We start from the raw sequence: 16,043 nt of genomic DNA, 5'->3' as shown, positions 1-16,043 counted from the left end.
TGATTTATTTTATTCCTGTAATATATATATAGTGGAATCGACAGGTTTTTAAATATGATATAATTTATTCTTAACAGAAATGAAACGAGCCGTATGAAAAAAAGAGATAAGGAAATTCTAAATAAAGAAAGTATTATGTTCAAGAGATTGGCAACACGAACGACGAGTTACACCATTCTTGCCACGTGCAGCCAAATCTCCATGTGACACCGTGCATTCCAAATCTTCACGAGAGTTCCCCGAATCACTCTTCGCTCGTAACCGATACCCTGGCAAAAACATTCTCTCGATCTCAATCATAGTGCCTGGCTGCTAGAATTACACAACCGAGCGCTAGAATTTCAATAATACGTTTATAAAAAAAGAATAAACAAATAAATGCAAAATGTACGAATAAATGTGCGTTCGTTGAACATATTTATAATGATAACTATACTCTAAAAATTGTTTTGGAATGATGATGTTAATAATTCACAGCCAAACTTAATTTAATCCGTAACTATTGGTATCGTTGATTCGCATAACAGTTTGGGCTTCGTTTAGTTTCAGAGAAGTCTTTCAATTTCAGCGTATGTCCTTTTAATTTGCACTTTATGGTAAAAACGATAAATAAGTAACAGGATGTCTCACGTAACTAGGGCAGGCTAATGTATTTTTAAAATAGAGACGGACAGAAATGTCATAAGGCAATATGAAATGGCATAGAATAAAGGGTATTCTGGTGTTAATTTCATGTATTTTCATCCATTCGTACATTCAAACAACGCAATTGTATCTTTTTCGTTAATACATGACATTTATTCTATATCATTTCATTTCGCCCTACGCCATTTCTCTTCATTTCTAAGTATTTTAAAGTTACATCGTCCTACCTACATGAAACACTCCTCTTTACATCGCATAAAACATGGGATACAGATTGAAATACACGTTTATAAGTATAAAATGGGACTTGGGTAGAAAATTGTTCTATCTGACATGTATTGCAAAGATTACTATCACTTTAACTAATTTCTATATTTTTACGTATTACATACATTCTGCACATTTTTGCATCTTCCATAAACACATAAAAATCCACGATCTATTTATAATGTTTCTATTTACTTGAAACGAAAGAATATTTTCCCCAACATAAATATTACCAGACAATATTATAAAAAATAAAAGAGGACATATACCAAACTTTAAATCACCCTGTATATCACGGTGCTCATCGATCAGAAACCTCGAAGGGGGAGTAACCGGAGGATGGCGATGAGCGCGTGGCAATTTCCTTTCAGAAACTGTCGGCTTACCCGTTTCCCAACGCATCGTCAAAATATCGACATTTCTACGATAAATTATTTCTACGTTAATAATAGCCGGCGCACTCTTTTATGCTCCACATGGTTATCGAATATTACGTAATCGACCTTAATAATAATAATAACCCGCACGGCGTTACCCGTTCGATTAATGCGTATCGAGTTAACAGTTCTAACGAGCTCCGTCCTGCGTGGATCACCGGTGACCCACGGCCAACTTTTAGCTTCTTTCTCTTCTTCCCTCTTTTCTTTTTCTTTTTTGATGCATACGCTAGCGCCGATATATTTTCCTTTTTTTAAACACGTTCGAAGAATGAAACAGGTCGTCGTAACGGATATAAAATTAACTTGTTCTATAACGATAACCGATTAACTCTCTGCAAGTGACATGGAAGTTACATGCTTGTCTATCTTTATTTTTTAACCTTTTAACTGTTGGAGATAGGTGCAGTGAATGCACTGATGCACATAAATTAAAGAATTACATATATCTAACATTAAAAAATTGCAAGGAAAACAGATCCGATGTGCATAAAATATAAATCTGAATCAAAATTTTAGTCGATATTTTTGCATAGAAAGAATAACAATTTTTTAAACAAGAATAGAACTTATAACAAAAATAGCTGACAAATTTTATTTGATTCACTTTTTAAAAAGGAACATTTATTTAATCGAGTTAGTTATCAATATCTGTATGTTTTAATCAATACCTTTTGATAATACTTTGGCTTTGTTGCATCATTATGTGATTCTTGCTTCTTTCGACAAAGTAGAGTTTAATTGATACAACAGTAAACTAATCATTACTTTTATCATTTCTGCGATCACAGTATTTTCTTGTTTTATTATCTATAATACCCATTAATCGATTAATTTATCAATTGGAAACTGCTGTAGCTGATTATATAGGTTTAGCAATTGAACAATGTGTATCAATTGCGGATTCAATATGATTTAGTTTTTGTAAAGCCAAGTCACCAATTTTTTTAACTTACATTTTTGCTAAGCAATTTTTTTTTAAATTAAGTCTTCCGACAAATTAAGTCAGTAATATAGATATCGTAAATTTAGCCATCGTATCAAGTATGTGAAATATGTTTAGAAACTCTGAAAAAGATATTTATTGCAACATAAAGGAAAATGTTGATTTTACAGACTTTCTCCATACCACCTGTTACTTGGAATTTTCATATTTCATAAAAGGTATCGGAAATAATAAAGTAGATAAAGATGACTGCCCGTGCGAAAAATAAATCGAAAATTAAACATAATATTCTATACAGTGATATATAAAAATATTATAACTCTTATTACAGAAATTTTTTATGAATGTATTATGCGTGTTGTATAGAACATTCTGAAATTTCATAAGCATCGTAATGAAAGTAAGTTAATTATACATTATATTAATATGCCTCAACTTAGTGAAGCTTTCACTAGCACTGATTGCATGTTTAACTTCTGCTTGCATTATAATGTCTGATTTGTTTCAAACTTCATCAAAATAATTGCCACAATCTTCTTTCATTGCAACGCTAATGAAGTTTCAAGGAATTCTTTTAAAAAACCTTTTTTTTTGGTAAGTATTCAAATAATTTCAATGAACACTCTATATGAGAAGTAATTTAAAATCTGTGAAAGATGTTTATTACTGTTCCAGAAAAATTATAAAGACACTTATACTTGATTGCTCAGAGTGCATAAAAGAGAAAAAGACAGAAGAACATAAATAATAATTGATCCTTCAAAGTGTATAAAAGAGAAAAAGACAGAAGAACATAAATAATTCCTAAAATCATCCCTATTATATAAAACATCGACTTCAATCAGTTTACTAGAATTCTTCCACACTTCCAAATCTAATTTGTAAAATTAAAACTCCCAGTTCTTCTGTTATACATTATAAGAAACACATTAATCAAATCTGTGCACGAACATCATAGATTGTGCCAGGGAGCTCTCACGACTCTCATATGAGGGGTTAAAGTTCATGCAAGACTTCTCGTTTCCTAAAAAGCACATGTCTCCCTATTTAGAACTTCCAAACATTCTTTCAACAATCGGATACCCGGCTCACGGTAACGGGTTAGGGGTACACGTGTGGAATAATTGCTTAAAAACGGTTCGTAAACGGCCGTGCCATTTACCTTTCGTCAAAGCCTCCCATTCTTGTCGTCCAGCGAGCTTGAACATTTTTCTCCGTTATCCTTTTCGACTGTCCACCACACTCTGATCTCTCTCCGGTCCTCCGACGATTATTCCTCGTGCCCACAAATCACTTCTCTCTTTTATTTCGTCCAATAATCTGTCTTTTCCTTTCTCACGTGTAAGTTACACGAACACACGCGATATTAATCCGTGTTTTACTAAATCACGAATTCACGCGAATTTTTCTCGAATATATTATATCGCGAAAAAGTCACGAGTTCGCCTGAACTTTTCTGAAATATATTATTATCACGAATTCACGCGAACTTTTCTCGAATATATCATATCGCGGAAATCACGAATTCCTGGGAACTTTCCTCAAATTTATTATTATCGCGAGTTCTCGCGAGCTTTTCTCAAATCTATCGTGTCACGGAAAGTCACTGATGATCACGTGAATATTTCGTTGAATTAATCGAATCACGAAAACTGCACGAACATCAACGAGCTAACGTGATATTTCTGAGAATGTTCAGTTTCTGGAACACACTGGTCAAATTGGACCCAGACGCCGTGATCTTTGACATTCTTCGGCCTCGAATGACGAGCTCGCATCTAGATTTCATTGATATTAGACGATAATTATGATATATACGTACTGATAATGACGTTAAGGAGTGAGTAGGGCGGGCAGGTTAGGCGAAGAAAGCTCGAGATAGACTATAGAGCAACGTGTATCTAATCGTGGGTGGGCTAATACATTTCGTTGCAACGATGGATTGGCAATCTAATCGAGTACCAGCTGGTGGCGATGATATGAGGATAGATGCGTATCGTGAAGATATTGTTGGAAAATAATAGTTATGTAATGGAATGATAAAGTGCCTAACGAAAACATCGTTGTCGTGCTTGTGTGGGAACGAAGAAAGAAATGCTGTTTTTGTATGAAACGTGATTATAGTCATAAACTTGCTATCTATGTATTTGCTGAGAAGCAATTCAAGTTAACCAGACTGTAAAATTGTAATAGTAAAAGTTTGTCGATGCGAAGAAAATTTGTAAATTGAAGTTTTTTAACCCGTTTAAGACTAATGATTCGAATGTTGATTTATAGTAACAATTAATATTCGCATTGAAATCAAAGTTATTTTGTTAGTTTAATAAAATTAATTATAATAACTAATAATCTTAAGAAATTGGAAAGTATAACAAATTAAAACAATACATTTTACAAGAGATATTAGTACTGGACCTATATTTGGAATCATGTGTTTGATAAGATCTAAGAATAGATAAGATGATATCGGCTTACAATTTCTTTACCGTAGAATATCTTTTTAGTCAAGAATATATTGAAATAAAGAAAATCGCCATTGATATCTGTATCACATTAATCATCAATTAATAACAAAATTGACACGAAACTTGAGACAACTGGTCTCAAATTTTTGATCGGTAGTGTATGTCGTTTCTTCCTGTTTCTGTAGCGAAATTATAAGTTCAATATAAAGTTCAATCAAAAGTGAAAATTATATTCCTCTTAAACGAATGTGTATTATATCATTACTTGCAAGAAAGTGTTTTATGGTGCTTTCGCTATGTTATTTGTTTAAGAGATATTTTTACTTTAATGTACAAATTAACACGTATATCTTACAACATTGACATGAACTCTCTATTTATGCAGCTTTTATCTACACTACTTTGCAAACTCGTCGTGGAATATCTGTTAAGTTAAGCGTTTTCCGCTTCAGAACAATTTCGTAAAAGTTCTGCGAAAGAAAGGAAAACAAAACAGTGTACTCAATTTTTCAATTCTATTGTTTCACGAAACGATTCCGACAATTCCATTGTCACTACAATAATATGCAAATATTTCGAAACATGAAAGAAAATTCTTAAAATACAGAAGAAGTGGTTCGTATTTTCTAATATTAGATAATATCGCATCATTCATATTTCCAGAACTGTCCCTGTGTTATATTACACGTGGTCCAGTTTATATAAATAGAGATTAAAAACACGAATGTTTAGATAAACATTGCAAAAATAATTTTTCTTATCACAATTTGCTCTTAAATATCATGTTTGTAATGCAACTTTATTTAAAATTAAGTATTTCTGGGATCAATGGCCTACGATACATACGTGTTGAGCGTGAAACATTTTGAATCGCTTAAACTCTTGTAATATTTCATAAAAATCTTGCTGGATCTCGAGTTTTTCTAGTTCCGATAAAGTTTCGAAGAATTTTAGATATCGAAACGTATGATGCTGAAACCGATTCGAAATTTCACGGCGAATGAAATATTTCAAACTCAAATACTCACTTTTTGCTATATATTGCCGAAAATATTCCAATTTTCTGTACTTATTACCTATTACTTATTACTGTATACATGTATAGTACATACATACTAGTTAATTGTATCCAACTGTAATAAACTTCATATGATTACAAAATCACTTTGATACTATGAAAATAAAACGTAGAACCTAATAAAAAAAATACGTTTCATTGGCAAATAAAGTTGTGTACAAATAAATATATATTTTTTGTAGCCACTGTGTATGTATATGTATATTAATGTATCCATCCAATACATGAGTTTACCAACATAATGTGTACTTAATTCTTTGAAAGAAAATCGAATTCCTATTGCATGCTCTCTAATAGTGTATTATCGTTTCGATGTAAGTAAGTATTGTTATAGGATCAGCAAACCGTAGAAAGGTCTGGTTCGCACCATGTGCGAGAAAATTGAAAGCGCAGTGGCATAAAAATTCTAGCTCCTATATGTTCCCGTTATAGCCTCAGAAAGGATTCCGTTAATAGAATGCAACCGTGAATCTATCTCTTTCACTCGTTCGCTCTGGTGAACGATAAGTTGCTGTGTTGCAAGTTTATGCTTTGCAATTATCGGCCCTGATAGACTGCAACAGATAATGATTGTACGTCGTGCGTCGAGTCCTCAAAGAACACGATCAACAACACCGTTTTCATAGCGTGATGGCCACGCAAAGGATTATTTTTAAAATTCCCGCTGAGGATGGCCTTAATAGGTCGTTTGTAAGACGACAATGACGAAACGGAATGCTGCCATAGATGCGGGTAGTTTATTATTATAATATTGAGAATTTTCTGGGTCTCAACGGGTCAACTTCGAATATAAAAATAGTCGAAAGATTGTGGCAAATCGGCTCGTTCGTTTATCGCTAGACGGAGGATGTTTATGCAAATGTATATTTCTTTAGACGATTATAAAATGGGACATAGATAGGAATTTGTTTTATGTTTGGAAAGCTTTGATCGTTTATTTTGCATATATTTTTGGCAAGATAGTAATCAGGTAGAATACTAATAAATAGTTAAACTCTGTATATTTTACTTGAAAATTGATAATAAAGTGGCAGCTGGATGGAAGTTCATCTCGTCTTTAGAAGAGTTTAACTTAGAAGAGTTTAAGAGTTTATACTTTTGTACTACTTAATGCGCTATTAATAAGGATTGTTACAGGTATTTCTAGAAATCTAGATAATCCTCTTCGCGAGACACTGGTATCACTTCTATTTCTTCTCTATTTACAGCATGTCATGTTACATTTGTTAGCATAGTAGGTACAGGTCAGTTATCGATAAAACAACGCTTTGAGATGAATCGTTTAGAAAGAAAATAAACTAGGAGGAAAGAAAAAACGTTATTAAGCTAATATTAATGCTAATCTTATTGGTAGATTGATAGTTTTGGAAGCTTTTCATGCAATAAAATAGGCTCAATATATTGTCTATGATTTAATTTTCCATACTTTTATTCATTTTGTTGTTTTATATATATATATATAGTATTTTTATTTTTTGAAAGAATATAAATATATACGGGTAAAAAAGATATGAAATACATAAATAGAAAAATATTCATTATTTACTATCTCATCTATATACATAATTTTTATGTATTTAAATTTTTATGAATTCTTAAACTCTGTAAATAGAAATAAACACAAAAAAAGATTTTATTACTCCTTTTATCATCTATTCCTTGGAATATATTTTCAACTTTCAGTATTTTCCAACATATATGTTTTAATAATGTTATAATAAAGACACGGCGTTATCATTATTTAAACAGATACAATAACAGGCTAAATTCTATTCAAACAGTGCCCTTTTTTTAGACACTCATCACTGCATACAATTTCATATAAAAGGAGAAAAGAAGAAGAAAAGCAAAAAAGCAGAACGGATGTGCTGACGCGCTCAGAAGAAAAATACGATTAGATACATAGATGAATTCAGTTCAGGCGTGAAATAGTTCCCACTATCAATTTTCGTCATCTTCCTTCAGGAAACAGCTATAATCCGGCCTAGTTTGTACAATCACTCTACACACGTCAGCAGTGAATAAATTTGACGAATGAACAATCGTCCAATCGATTCAAATTTGTCAACAGAACTGTTTGATCGAGTTACTTGAAACAGTAAAATCAAGTAAAATAAACATAAGATTTAATAAATGAACAGAATAAGAAGACCAATCGAACAAATTCTATGCAAATGAAATTTAAACGTATCTTTACATAAAAATTGTACCTTTACGTGATTGATTCAATTTTTTAAGAAAGAAGACAGAAATATTCGATATAATATCAATAGTATTTTAATACGTTCCCCTATAAGAAATTTTTCTTTTTAATTTTAATAAATGAACAAATAAACAATCGCAATAAATGAGTAAAGAAAATAATATTCAAAGGCGAGTTTTCATAAAACTTTATTTTAATGATTGACGATTGCCTTAATGACGATAACAATGGAAGCAGTATTAACGATTAAAATCTATCTTAATAATCAGCATCTGATCATTATCCGATAAGTCAGATAAAAAATACGCACAATTCAATGCAAAGTGACAAAACCTATTAAAATCTCTCTTTCTATAAAAGTTCACCTCGGAAGAGCGTGCTACGCCAACACAAGAACTTTGTCATTATCCTACATTGGGAATTACCACGATCTCGTTTCTAGCCTTAATCATCACCGTGCAATCATTATTGCCTTTGTTGCGCAACAAACAATCGGTTTCACGAGATGTTCGACTAATCATCCTTCCGTGAGGTGTATCGATCATTACTGCGTAAGAACCAATTACTACGACTCTTTCAAACTGAGAAACAATCGATTCTTTTTTTTTTCGTATTTTCCGAAAGAATGTCCTTTGAAAAATATATCTACAAAAATCTATGTTCAAATTTTCCAAATATTACAACGAAGTTATAGTCATTTAATAAAGGATGTAAAAGTCATTGGTTAAGTTTGCATAGAAAAATGTTTGATTAATAGTTGCAACAGTTATTAGTAGCGATTTGTTATGCAACTTTATATTTTTATGAAGAGAACTAAAGAAATGAAACATACATGGCAATCTATTTCGACTGCTAAAAATTATGATGAGTACTCCACTTTGGATATTTTATATACTTTTGTGTATTGTGTGCATTCTATGTATTTGTGTTTAAATTTACCTTTAAATTTTTCATAGATGCAGAAAAATCTACGGTATAGTTATAAATATAGTTGATCTAATTAGTAAGTAAAATTTAGAATGTTTTGATAATTATGCAAGATTATGTTAACTCTGAGATCAGAAATAGCAAAATTAGATACTGTTTTCAATGATTTCCTTTGCTTTCTTCATTTATCTCTTCTACCTTTCTCTTTTTAATTCTTTTAATCCGCGAAAAATATGAAAAAGGAGAAAACATCGATAGTAAAACTTCAAAGTACCGCAATTTTTTTAATCGTCTGTATTTTCTCGCTTCTGCTACCCGTCAGATTCAATCTCATCCTAATTAAGAATTCTTTTGATTCACTCATCTCAATTGAACAAAAAAAGGCAGAATCGTGAAAACCATAAGGAAACTTTCCTTCCAAGCGATAGTATATTCGGAAGTTCTGATTGTTTGCCATTCAAAAAATTTACGAATCTTAATGAAACATGAATAAATACATATATAAAATCTCGTTAAGGAAAGTAGAACATATCATATGTAAAAAGAAAAAAGGGAAAGGGAACTAAAAAATCTGTCGTACATTACAATAGGCCATAAGTAATGAAGTTTTAATAAGACACTGTAAACTAAAACCGGAAAGGGAAGTCATATGTCTGACAATAGAAGATACAGAATAAAATTCACGGTTCGGCCGTGGGTTCGTTCGTTCGTTCGTTCGTTCGTTCGTTCGTCAACGAAGCAAACGCCCACAGTCGATTGAGAGCGTCGGACTGTTAAACACAATTGCCCTTAAATTGAGATGTACTTGTGACTATTCCGTTTCGTTCGACACTGTTCGGATCGCCTCGAATCGGTCCTATGAACATCATGGACCTATGATGTCCACCCATCGATCTGGGTCATCCTAAACTCGTTTAAAATCCTGTTTCCAATGAGAAAGTATGCACGAGCATGAGAGACCATTTTTCTTTCGACAGGGGATAGTGATAAAATGATACGAGGAATATAGGTTACACCTGGACTGAATCTACGAGATTTACTATAGTGTTCTTCATGTAAATTATTCCACATTCACCTAGATCTTCCTCTTTCTTTTTAATTTTTTTAGAGTCGATACTTTTTCTTTGGGAAATTCGTTTATGAGAAAAATAGCTTTTTATTAATTGAAAGGGCTGTTGTAATAAGGGTAGAGTTCTATAAATTCATAGTCAATTAATAATCGCAGCGATAAACTTTTTTACTTCTCTAATAAATACAATTTAAACATTGAAGCTGCCTCTTTATTCTGGCAAATACTTTAATTAATTATTAATCATAGAAATATATTTTACCAGGTGGGATTGTCAAGAACATATAATGCACTAGAATTTGAGGTCAGAGAGATTAATAACTTATTAAAGTATAATATAATATATACATAGCATCGAATATAAAAGGGATAGTAAGGAAAAGGAAATTTTTGTTTTTAATTTCATATCAAAGTAACGAAGGAAATGTACTGTTCGGATAATGGAAGGTTCGGGATAGAGGAACTATTCAAATAGCAACTATTCGAAGAGTAGGTGAACGGATAATGAATGTTTTACTGTACTTTGAAATAAATATGTCAGCAATTTCCTACAATCATTCGTAGAAAAACATGAGATATTTCCGGTAGCGTAGTAAGTAAATCGAGCACGTAAAAAGTTACTCGTTCAAAAGTTTGTTCATTTCAAAGAGAATATGTAATACTCGCCCTGATTTTTCTATTCGTAAAAATTTTTATATCGAACTTAACTATTATTGTACTGGTTAAATGTATCCTAAAATATTTGATACATATTCAAACAATTGTAAAATATAATTATTATTTTCTTTGTATTATATAATAAACAATTGGCGCAATATATAAATGCATTAAAAATGCATTACAATTAATTTATAAGCTATAGCAGACTAAAAGCAACATTTATAGTAACAAAATTACCATAAAAATCTACAAACATTAGTCTCATGAAAAATAAAAATCCAACATTATATTCCTGTTTCCAAAATGGTTCTTGTCATATATTCAATGATACTAAAAGTAATTCCTAGTCTGTCACTTAAATGATTACTTCGAGTAATTACATACTCGGTTTATCACTTGAACTTTTCGATTACACATACTAAGAAAACCTGCAATTAAAGTAGAAAGTAAATAACATTACAAAACTTCGATATACGTAATATACGGGACAAATCTAACCTCCGTATTAAACTCTAATATCGTTGCTTGTCCCGTTGGACAATTAGTATTCCGAAAAATGTGTTCTCGGGAACAACCTGCCACCAATACTAGTTCTCCTTCAATTAGCTGTTCTACGCAAGCCAAGCAATTACTCGTCGAGTTTTTACCACGGTGCCTCGTTCGATTCTATCGCAACAGTAGTTTCGCGACCGGTAACACGATGCTGTTCGTTCGAAACATAAACATATCTTTCGATGACTCAGTAGACTTTTATGCAACGGACGTGGAAAGTTCAGCAGCACACAACAGCAAACAGCTGGTGTCTGAAAAACTCTATTCCTATCACACGTTGTTTACCGTTTCATTCCAGGACGATTGAAACAGGCTTGATTATATTCCTTTTGAGAGCGTTCGACCACTGTTCGAAGAAACTAAACGTTTTAAAACTACAGCGCCACGAAGTATCGCAACCGTGCGAATAACATTAATTTTCACTCTCGATCCGTTCACCACGGATGATGTATTATTAGAAACGCGAGATTCTCGTAAATGTCACGCGTTTCTAATTCGAAACATCATTCGGATCTCCTAAAGTTCCACACGGTCACAATAACACGTATCGATGAACCACTGAACACACCAATCACAAACTCACTCGACGTGTAAAACGGCCTTGTTTTGATTACCGAACTTACGTACACGTGTGTCCACACCGAATACGCTTGTCTAATAGCTGGATACTTCGAGGAACTTTACACGCGAGTTCGATCGCTATAGAACGCGACACGTCTAAGTATCCTTTCTCTCCGTCCATGAAACACAAAAGTTTGCCGGATATCCTGCGACAGAATATACACACGTGCTTCGAACACTGACCGACGTTGCCTCTATTCGGCTAAACCAATGTCGACTGTTGTTTTTTTTCTACTATAGAGGGGAGACGGCACAACGGTATATATACACACTGAGCGAGAGAGAAATCCACGAAAGAAAACTGCAAACCAGTTGTAATACGAACGAGATCGTTTTGTCTGGAAAACTAATGTTATTAAGTTGTCTGAGATAGTTCTGTTCGTTGTGAAATTATTGAAGATATTCGTATTCGTCAAAATTCGCGTGGTTTCACGAGTGCGATGAAAGGAACGAAATTAACTGGTTTTTACGATTCTTGACGAATCCAGACAAGGGATTACGGACAAATATCGATAGCAAATAACAGCGGCGTGCGGTTTCGATGACCGCGAGAGTATTGCACATTGGCCGACCAGTCGAGAGGGACTTGGCCGCGTGAACTGACCAGTAAGGACAGGCAGTCGTTGCTTTGACTGTCGTTAAATTAACCACAATTACCAGCGAGGCCTACACGCACGCGCCTTCCTCTCTGTACGCCTACTGTGTATATTACCGACGTTTATATGTTCATGTATGTACACACATCCGTCTTAACTTTGCTCGGTCGTGTGCGTTTACACTTGCGCGAACGCCATTAAGCAAACGATATACGGTGATCTCAAACTGCTATTGAATAATGCGACGATTCAGAGGAGATTTATGGAAACGAAAATAGTATGTTCAATGTTATTGGGTCTCTTGAAGACATTTTTATTTCTGTAGTTTCGAAAACTTTTACATTTTTATGAAATTCTAGATTTTATTTTTAACCTTATTAAATTTTGAATAGTAATTTTTTATATTATTGAATTTTAAGTGATTATATGATACTTAATTTCCCACTTTTCACAATAGTTCGATAAAATTAATTTGTACTAATTTATTAATTTAGTAATTTATAATTTGTAACATACGATATAAAGTTGTCAGATCAAATAGCACGAATTTAATAGGAATAAGTTACAATATATTCGATGTAAATTCATAATTGGATGTTCATCTGCAAATTAATAGCCGGAAATTAATACCGTGAAAGATCTTGCATTCTCAAACGCATAAGCAAAGAAACATATATCTATTCGTATCACGTGCGCACTCCACGCACAATTACAGATAGCGTTTAATCTAGTTTTCATGAATCGATCTAAGCAAACGTTTACAAACAACTATCTTATACATTCTCTTATCTGAAAAAATTATTTTATTAGAACACACTAAATTAGAACGATAATTGCTAATTTTATACATTCTTTTTAGATTTACATTTATATACATACATTAAAGATTAGTAAACCATTTCTAAGTTAGGAATTATACATACTTAACACATCATATTCATAGTTAATCATACTTTACACGTATACGACTGTTTGACAGTGAACATTGGTCCGACATTCTGATAACCAACACAAACATACTCGTGGTTAGGCAAGCGATCTCAAGAAAACCAGGTCATCAAGAAATGCAATTTGATCACAGAAACGATTTACTATTCCTATAAAATAACCAAAGCAGCGCTCATATGTTTATTATTCAAACCTAACTTAATTTTTAATATTTGATGCATTTTTCATGCATTTAAAGATAATTTCATATTTTTTAATATTGATTTTAAGGAAAGAAAAGTTTTCGTTCGCACGGTAAGTTGAATTTCAGGAATTCAGATACCATTGAACAGTGTTTGAAACGACGCAGCGGCGAAATACGTGATTCAGTTCGAGCAGATTTGGGAGGGGTGAACCACGACAATTAACAAGTTAGTTGCCAATTACCACGTTATCGTTCGCGATACCGTCATACGAACAAACACGTCATGCGTACAAAAGGTTGACGACTTTATCGAATTAATTTTTTTCTCTTCCTTGCACCGAGCTGCGCTACCGGGCGAAAAATAAAACGCAAAAAGGAAATGGATAATTTAAATCGTTCTCGAGTTACTTTACGAGCCGCGTTCATTTAAATTCATAATTTTATTTTTTACATGGTGAAGAAATACATTTATTTATTTGTCGAGAATGGAATGTGAAAGTAAAATTTGTTGTAGATTTCAAGGTTAGGTCACGAACTTTAGAAAGTTTAATAGATATTAACCTTTACATTTCGCGCGGGTTAAAATGTGAAACTGTATTCAGTAATAATATGGAATAGTCTATATACTTTTCAAACTTAATACAATTAATATGAAAGAATATATTCAAATTTCAGGGTACTAAAAATCCTAACCAATAGTTTTTCCCAAACGGAACAAAAGACAAAATGGCTGTATTCAGTCAAAGTATTCAAATATTGATATTTTAAAGATCCTAAGCTATACTCTAGCCCGAAAAGAACAAAAAACAAAATAACTACATATTTTTAATTTATAACGCAATTAATAACAAAATATTTAAATGCCAATATACTGAAAATCCTAACCGGTACTCTTTTAGAAGAGGAAAAAATAAAATAAAAATCGGTACAATTAAATTAAATCTACGGAAAGATGGAGGGAGAAGAATCTTCACGCACGAGTTCGCGCGCACAAATTGATATGCAACGCAACGTTTCTCTATCAACTTCCTTCCTGCACGAATTGAAGGGGAACATAAAATGATTATTGCGCGTTCAGTTCACTTTTCGTTATCTAAAATCCAATGCATATCAGTTCCTTTGTGTACGTATCCCGTAATTGTACCGTGACGTGTGCATGGTAAACTAGAAACTATCTACTGTAATAGCAGGTCAGAAAGATAGTGCGATGGCCTCTCAATAGTCTTGCTACGAGAATTACCCATTAGCCGTGTAGTTCACGACGAACAACGCGCCTCGTCAATTATCAAGATTTATGTTGCGACCGGCGCGCCCTCCTAAACGAATCGTCGCAACCAAGCATTAAAAACTTTGCATAAGGAAATAAGAATACATATAAATCAGATCTGTCCTAATATTTTCTATCGTATCGTTTATCGTAATTGATAGATCATCTTCGTAAGTTACTTTGTAAGAAATTTTATTAAAAAGAATATATTTTATAATTTAATATAGTTAGCACTTTCAATGCCAGTCAAAGATTAAATATATTTTTAAATTTTGAAATTAAGTAAAGAAGGATATGCAATTAGAAAATAGTTGACCATAATAAATTCTAGTTACTCAGTTCCTGCCTTTTATTCTTTGGTTCTTCTTTCATCTTTTTAACTTATGTTACTGAGATCGTTAATTTAATTAATATAAATGCATGGTTCTTAGTTAAATGAAAATTTTAACATCGCTGCTCTACCATATAATACCACGGAATATATTAACTTCCTTGGCGCCAAATATTTTATTAATCTTTTCTGCAATCCTTATAAAGGATCATTTAAAGATCTATTCAAACGCAATTCATTTGATTGGTAATGTGTTGATTCTTCGGACAAAAAAGCTTTTAAAACGTTTGCGTTTCTTTTACTTCGTCGTTTTTCTGAATACGTTCCCAGCGTTGTTGACTTTTACGCGAAAGGAGTAATTGGACTAAACACATCTGCGCGTTTTATCGTTGGCTTCTTTATTGGCGTGTGGAAATTGAAATTGCAGGAGAAGAGAAAAGGGGAATCTCTTTTCGAATCGAAATGAAAATTTTTTGTACAAGGTTTTACAATTTATGAGATTATTTCACTCACTAGTTGGACTGTTAAAGATGAAAACCAAATTCCAAATAACTTTAGATTATCTTCTAGTACATCAGTACTCCCTTTTCATTTTTAAATATAAATAGTAACTTTTGTTTCATTATTATTTAATTTTACTATTTAAAAAAATACATTTCTCTTCTCTATAATCTATATTATAATATACAGGATGGTTGGTAACTGGTGGTACAAGCGGAAAGGGGGTGATTCTACGCGAAAAAAAAGTCGAAAATATAGAATAAAAATTTTTCGTTTGAGGCTTTGTTTTCGAGAAAATCGACTTTGAATTTTCGCTCGGTACGCTATAACGGATCTCATTGTAGAT

At 32.6% G+C, this 16,043-nt stretch overlaps 1 protein-coding gene across 6 annotated transcripts in view; it reads right to left on the bottom strand.

Annotated features, from left to right (window-relative positions):
* The window catches only part of LOC117231893 (SLIT-ROBO Rho GTPase-activating protein 1-like), a 42,801-nt gene that overhangs the window by 13,086 nt on the left and 13,672 nt on the right, over positions 1-16,043 (bottom strand). The window contains exons 1-2 of one of the 6 annotated variants that reach the window (XM_033490775.1): positions 11,535-12,487; positions 3,458-4,073 (exon numbers count right to left, since the gene is read on the bottom strand). The exons of 3 other annotated variants lie outside the window; for them this stretch is intronic. In XM_033490775.1, the coding sequence (XP_033346666.1) occupies positions 3,458-3,503 (46 nt within the window). In that variant the 5' untranslated portion in view covers positions 3,504-4,073; positions 11,535-12,487. 2 more of the 6 variants (XM_033490774.1, XM_033490773.1) reach the window with 2 other exon arrangements.

The sequence above is a fragment of the Bombus vosnesenskii genome, unplaced genomic scaffold (assembly GCF_011952255.1).
Source record: "Bombus vosnesenskii isolate JDL3184/JDL3185 unplaced genomic scaffold, Bvos_JDL3184-5_v1.1 scf7180000013275, whole genome shotgun sequence".
NCBI classification, from domain to species: Eukaryota; Metazoa; Arthropoda; class Insecta; order Hymenoptera; family Apidae; genus Bombus; species Bombus vosnesenskii.
The sequence above is the reverse complement of the archived record's forward strand: the minus strand, read 5'-3'. Positions and strand labels throughout refer to the sequence as shown.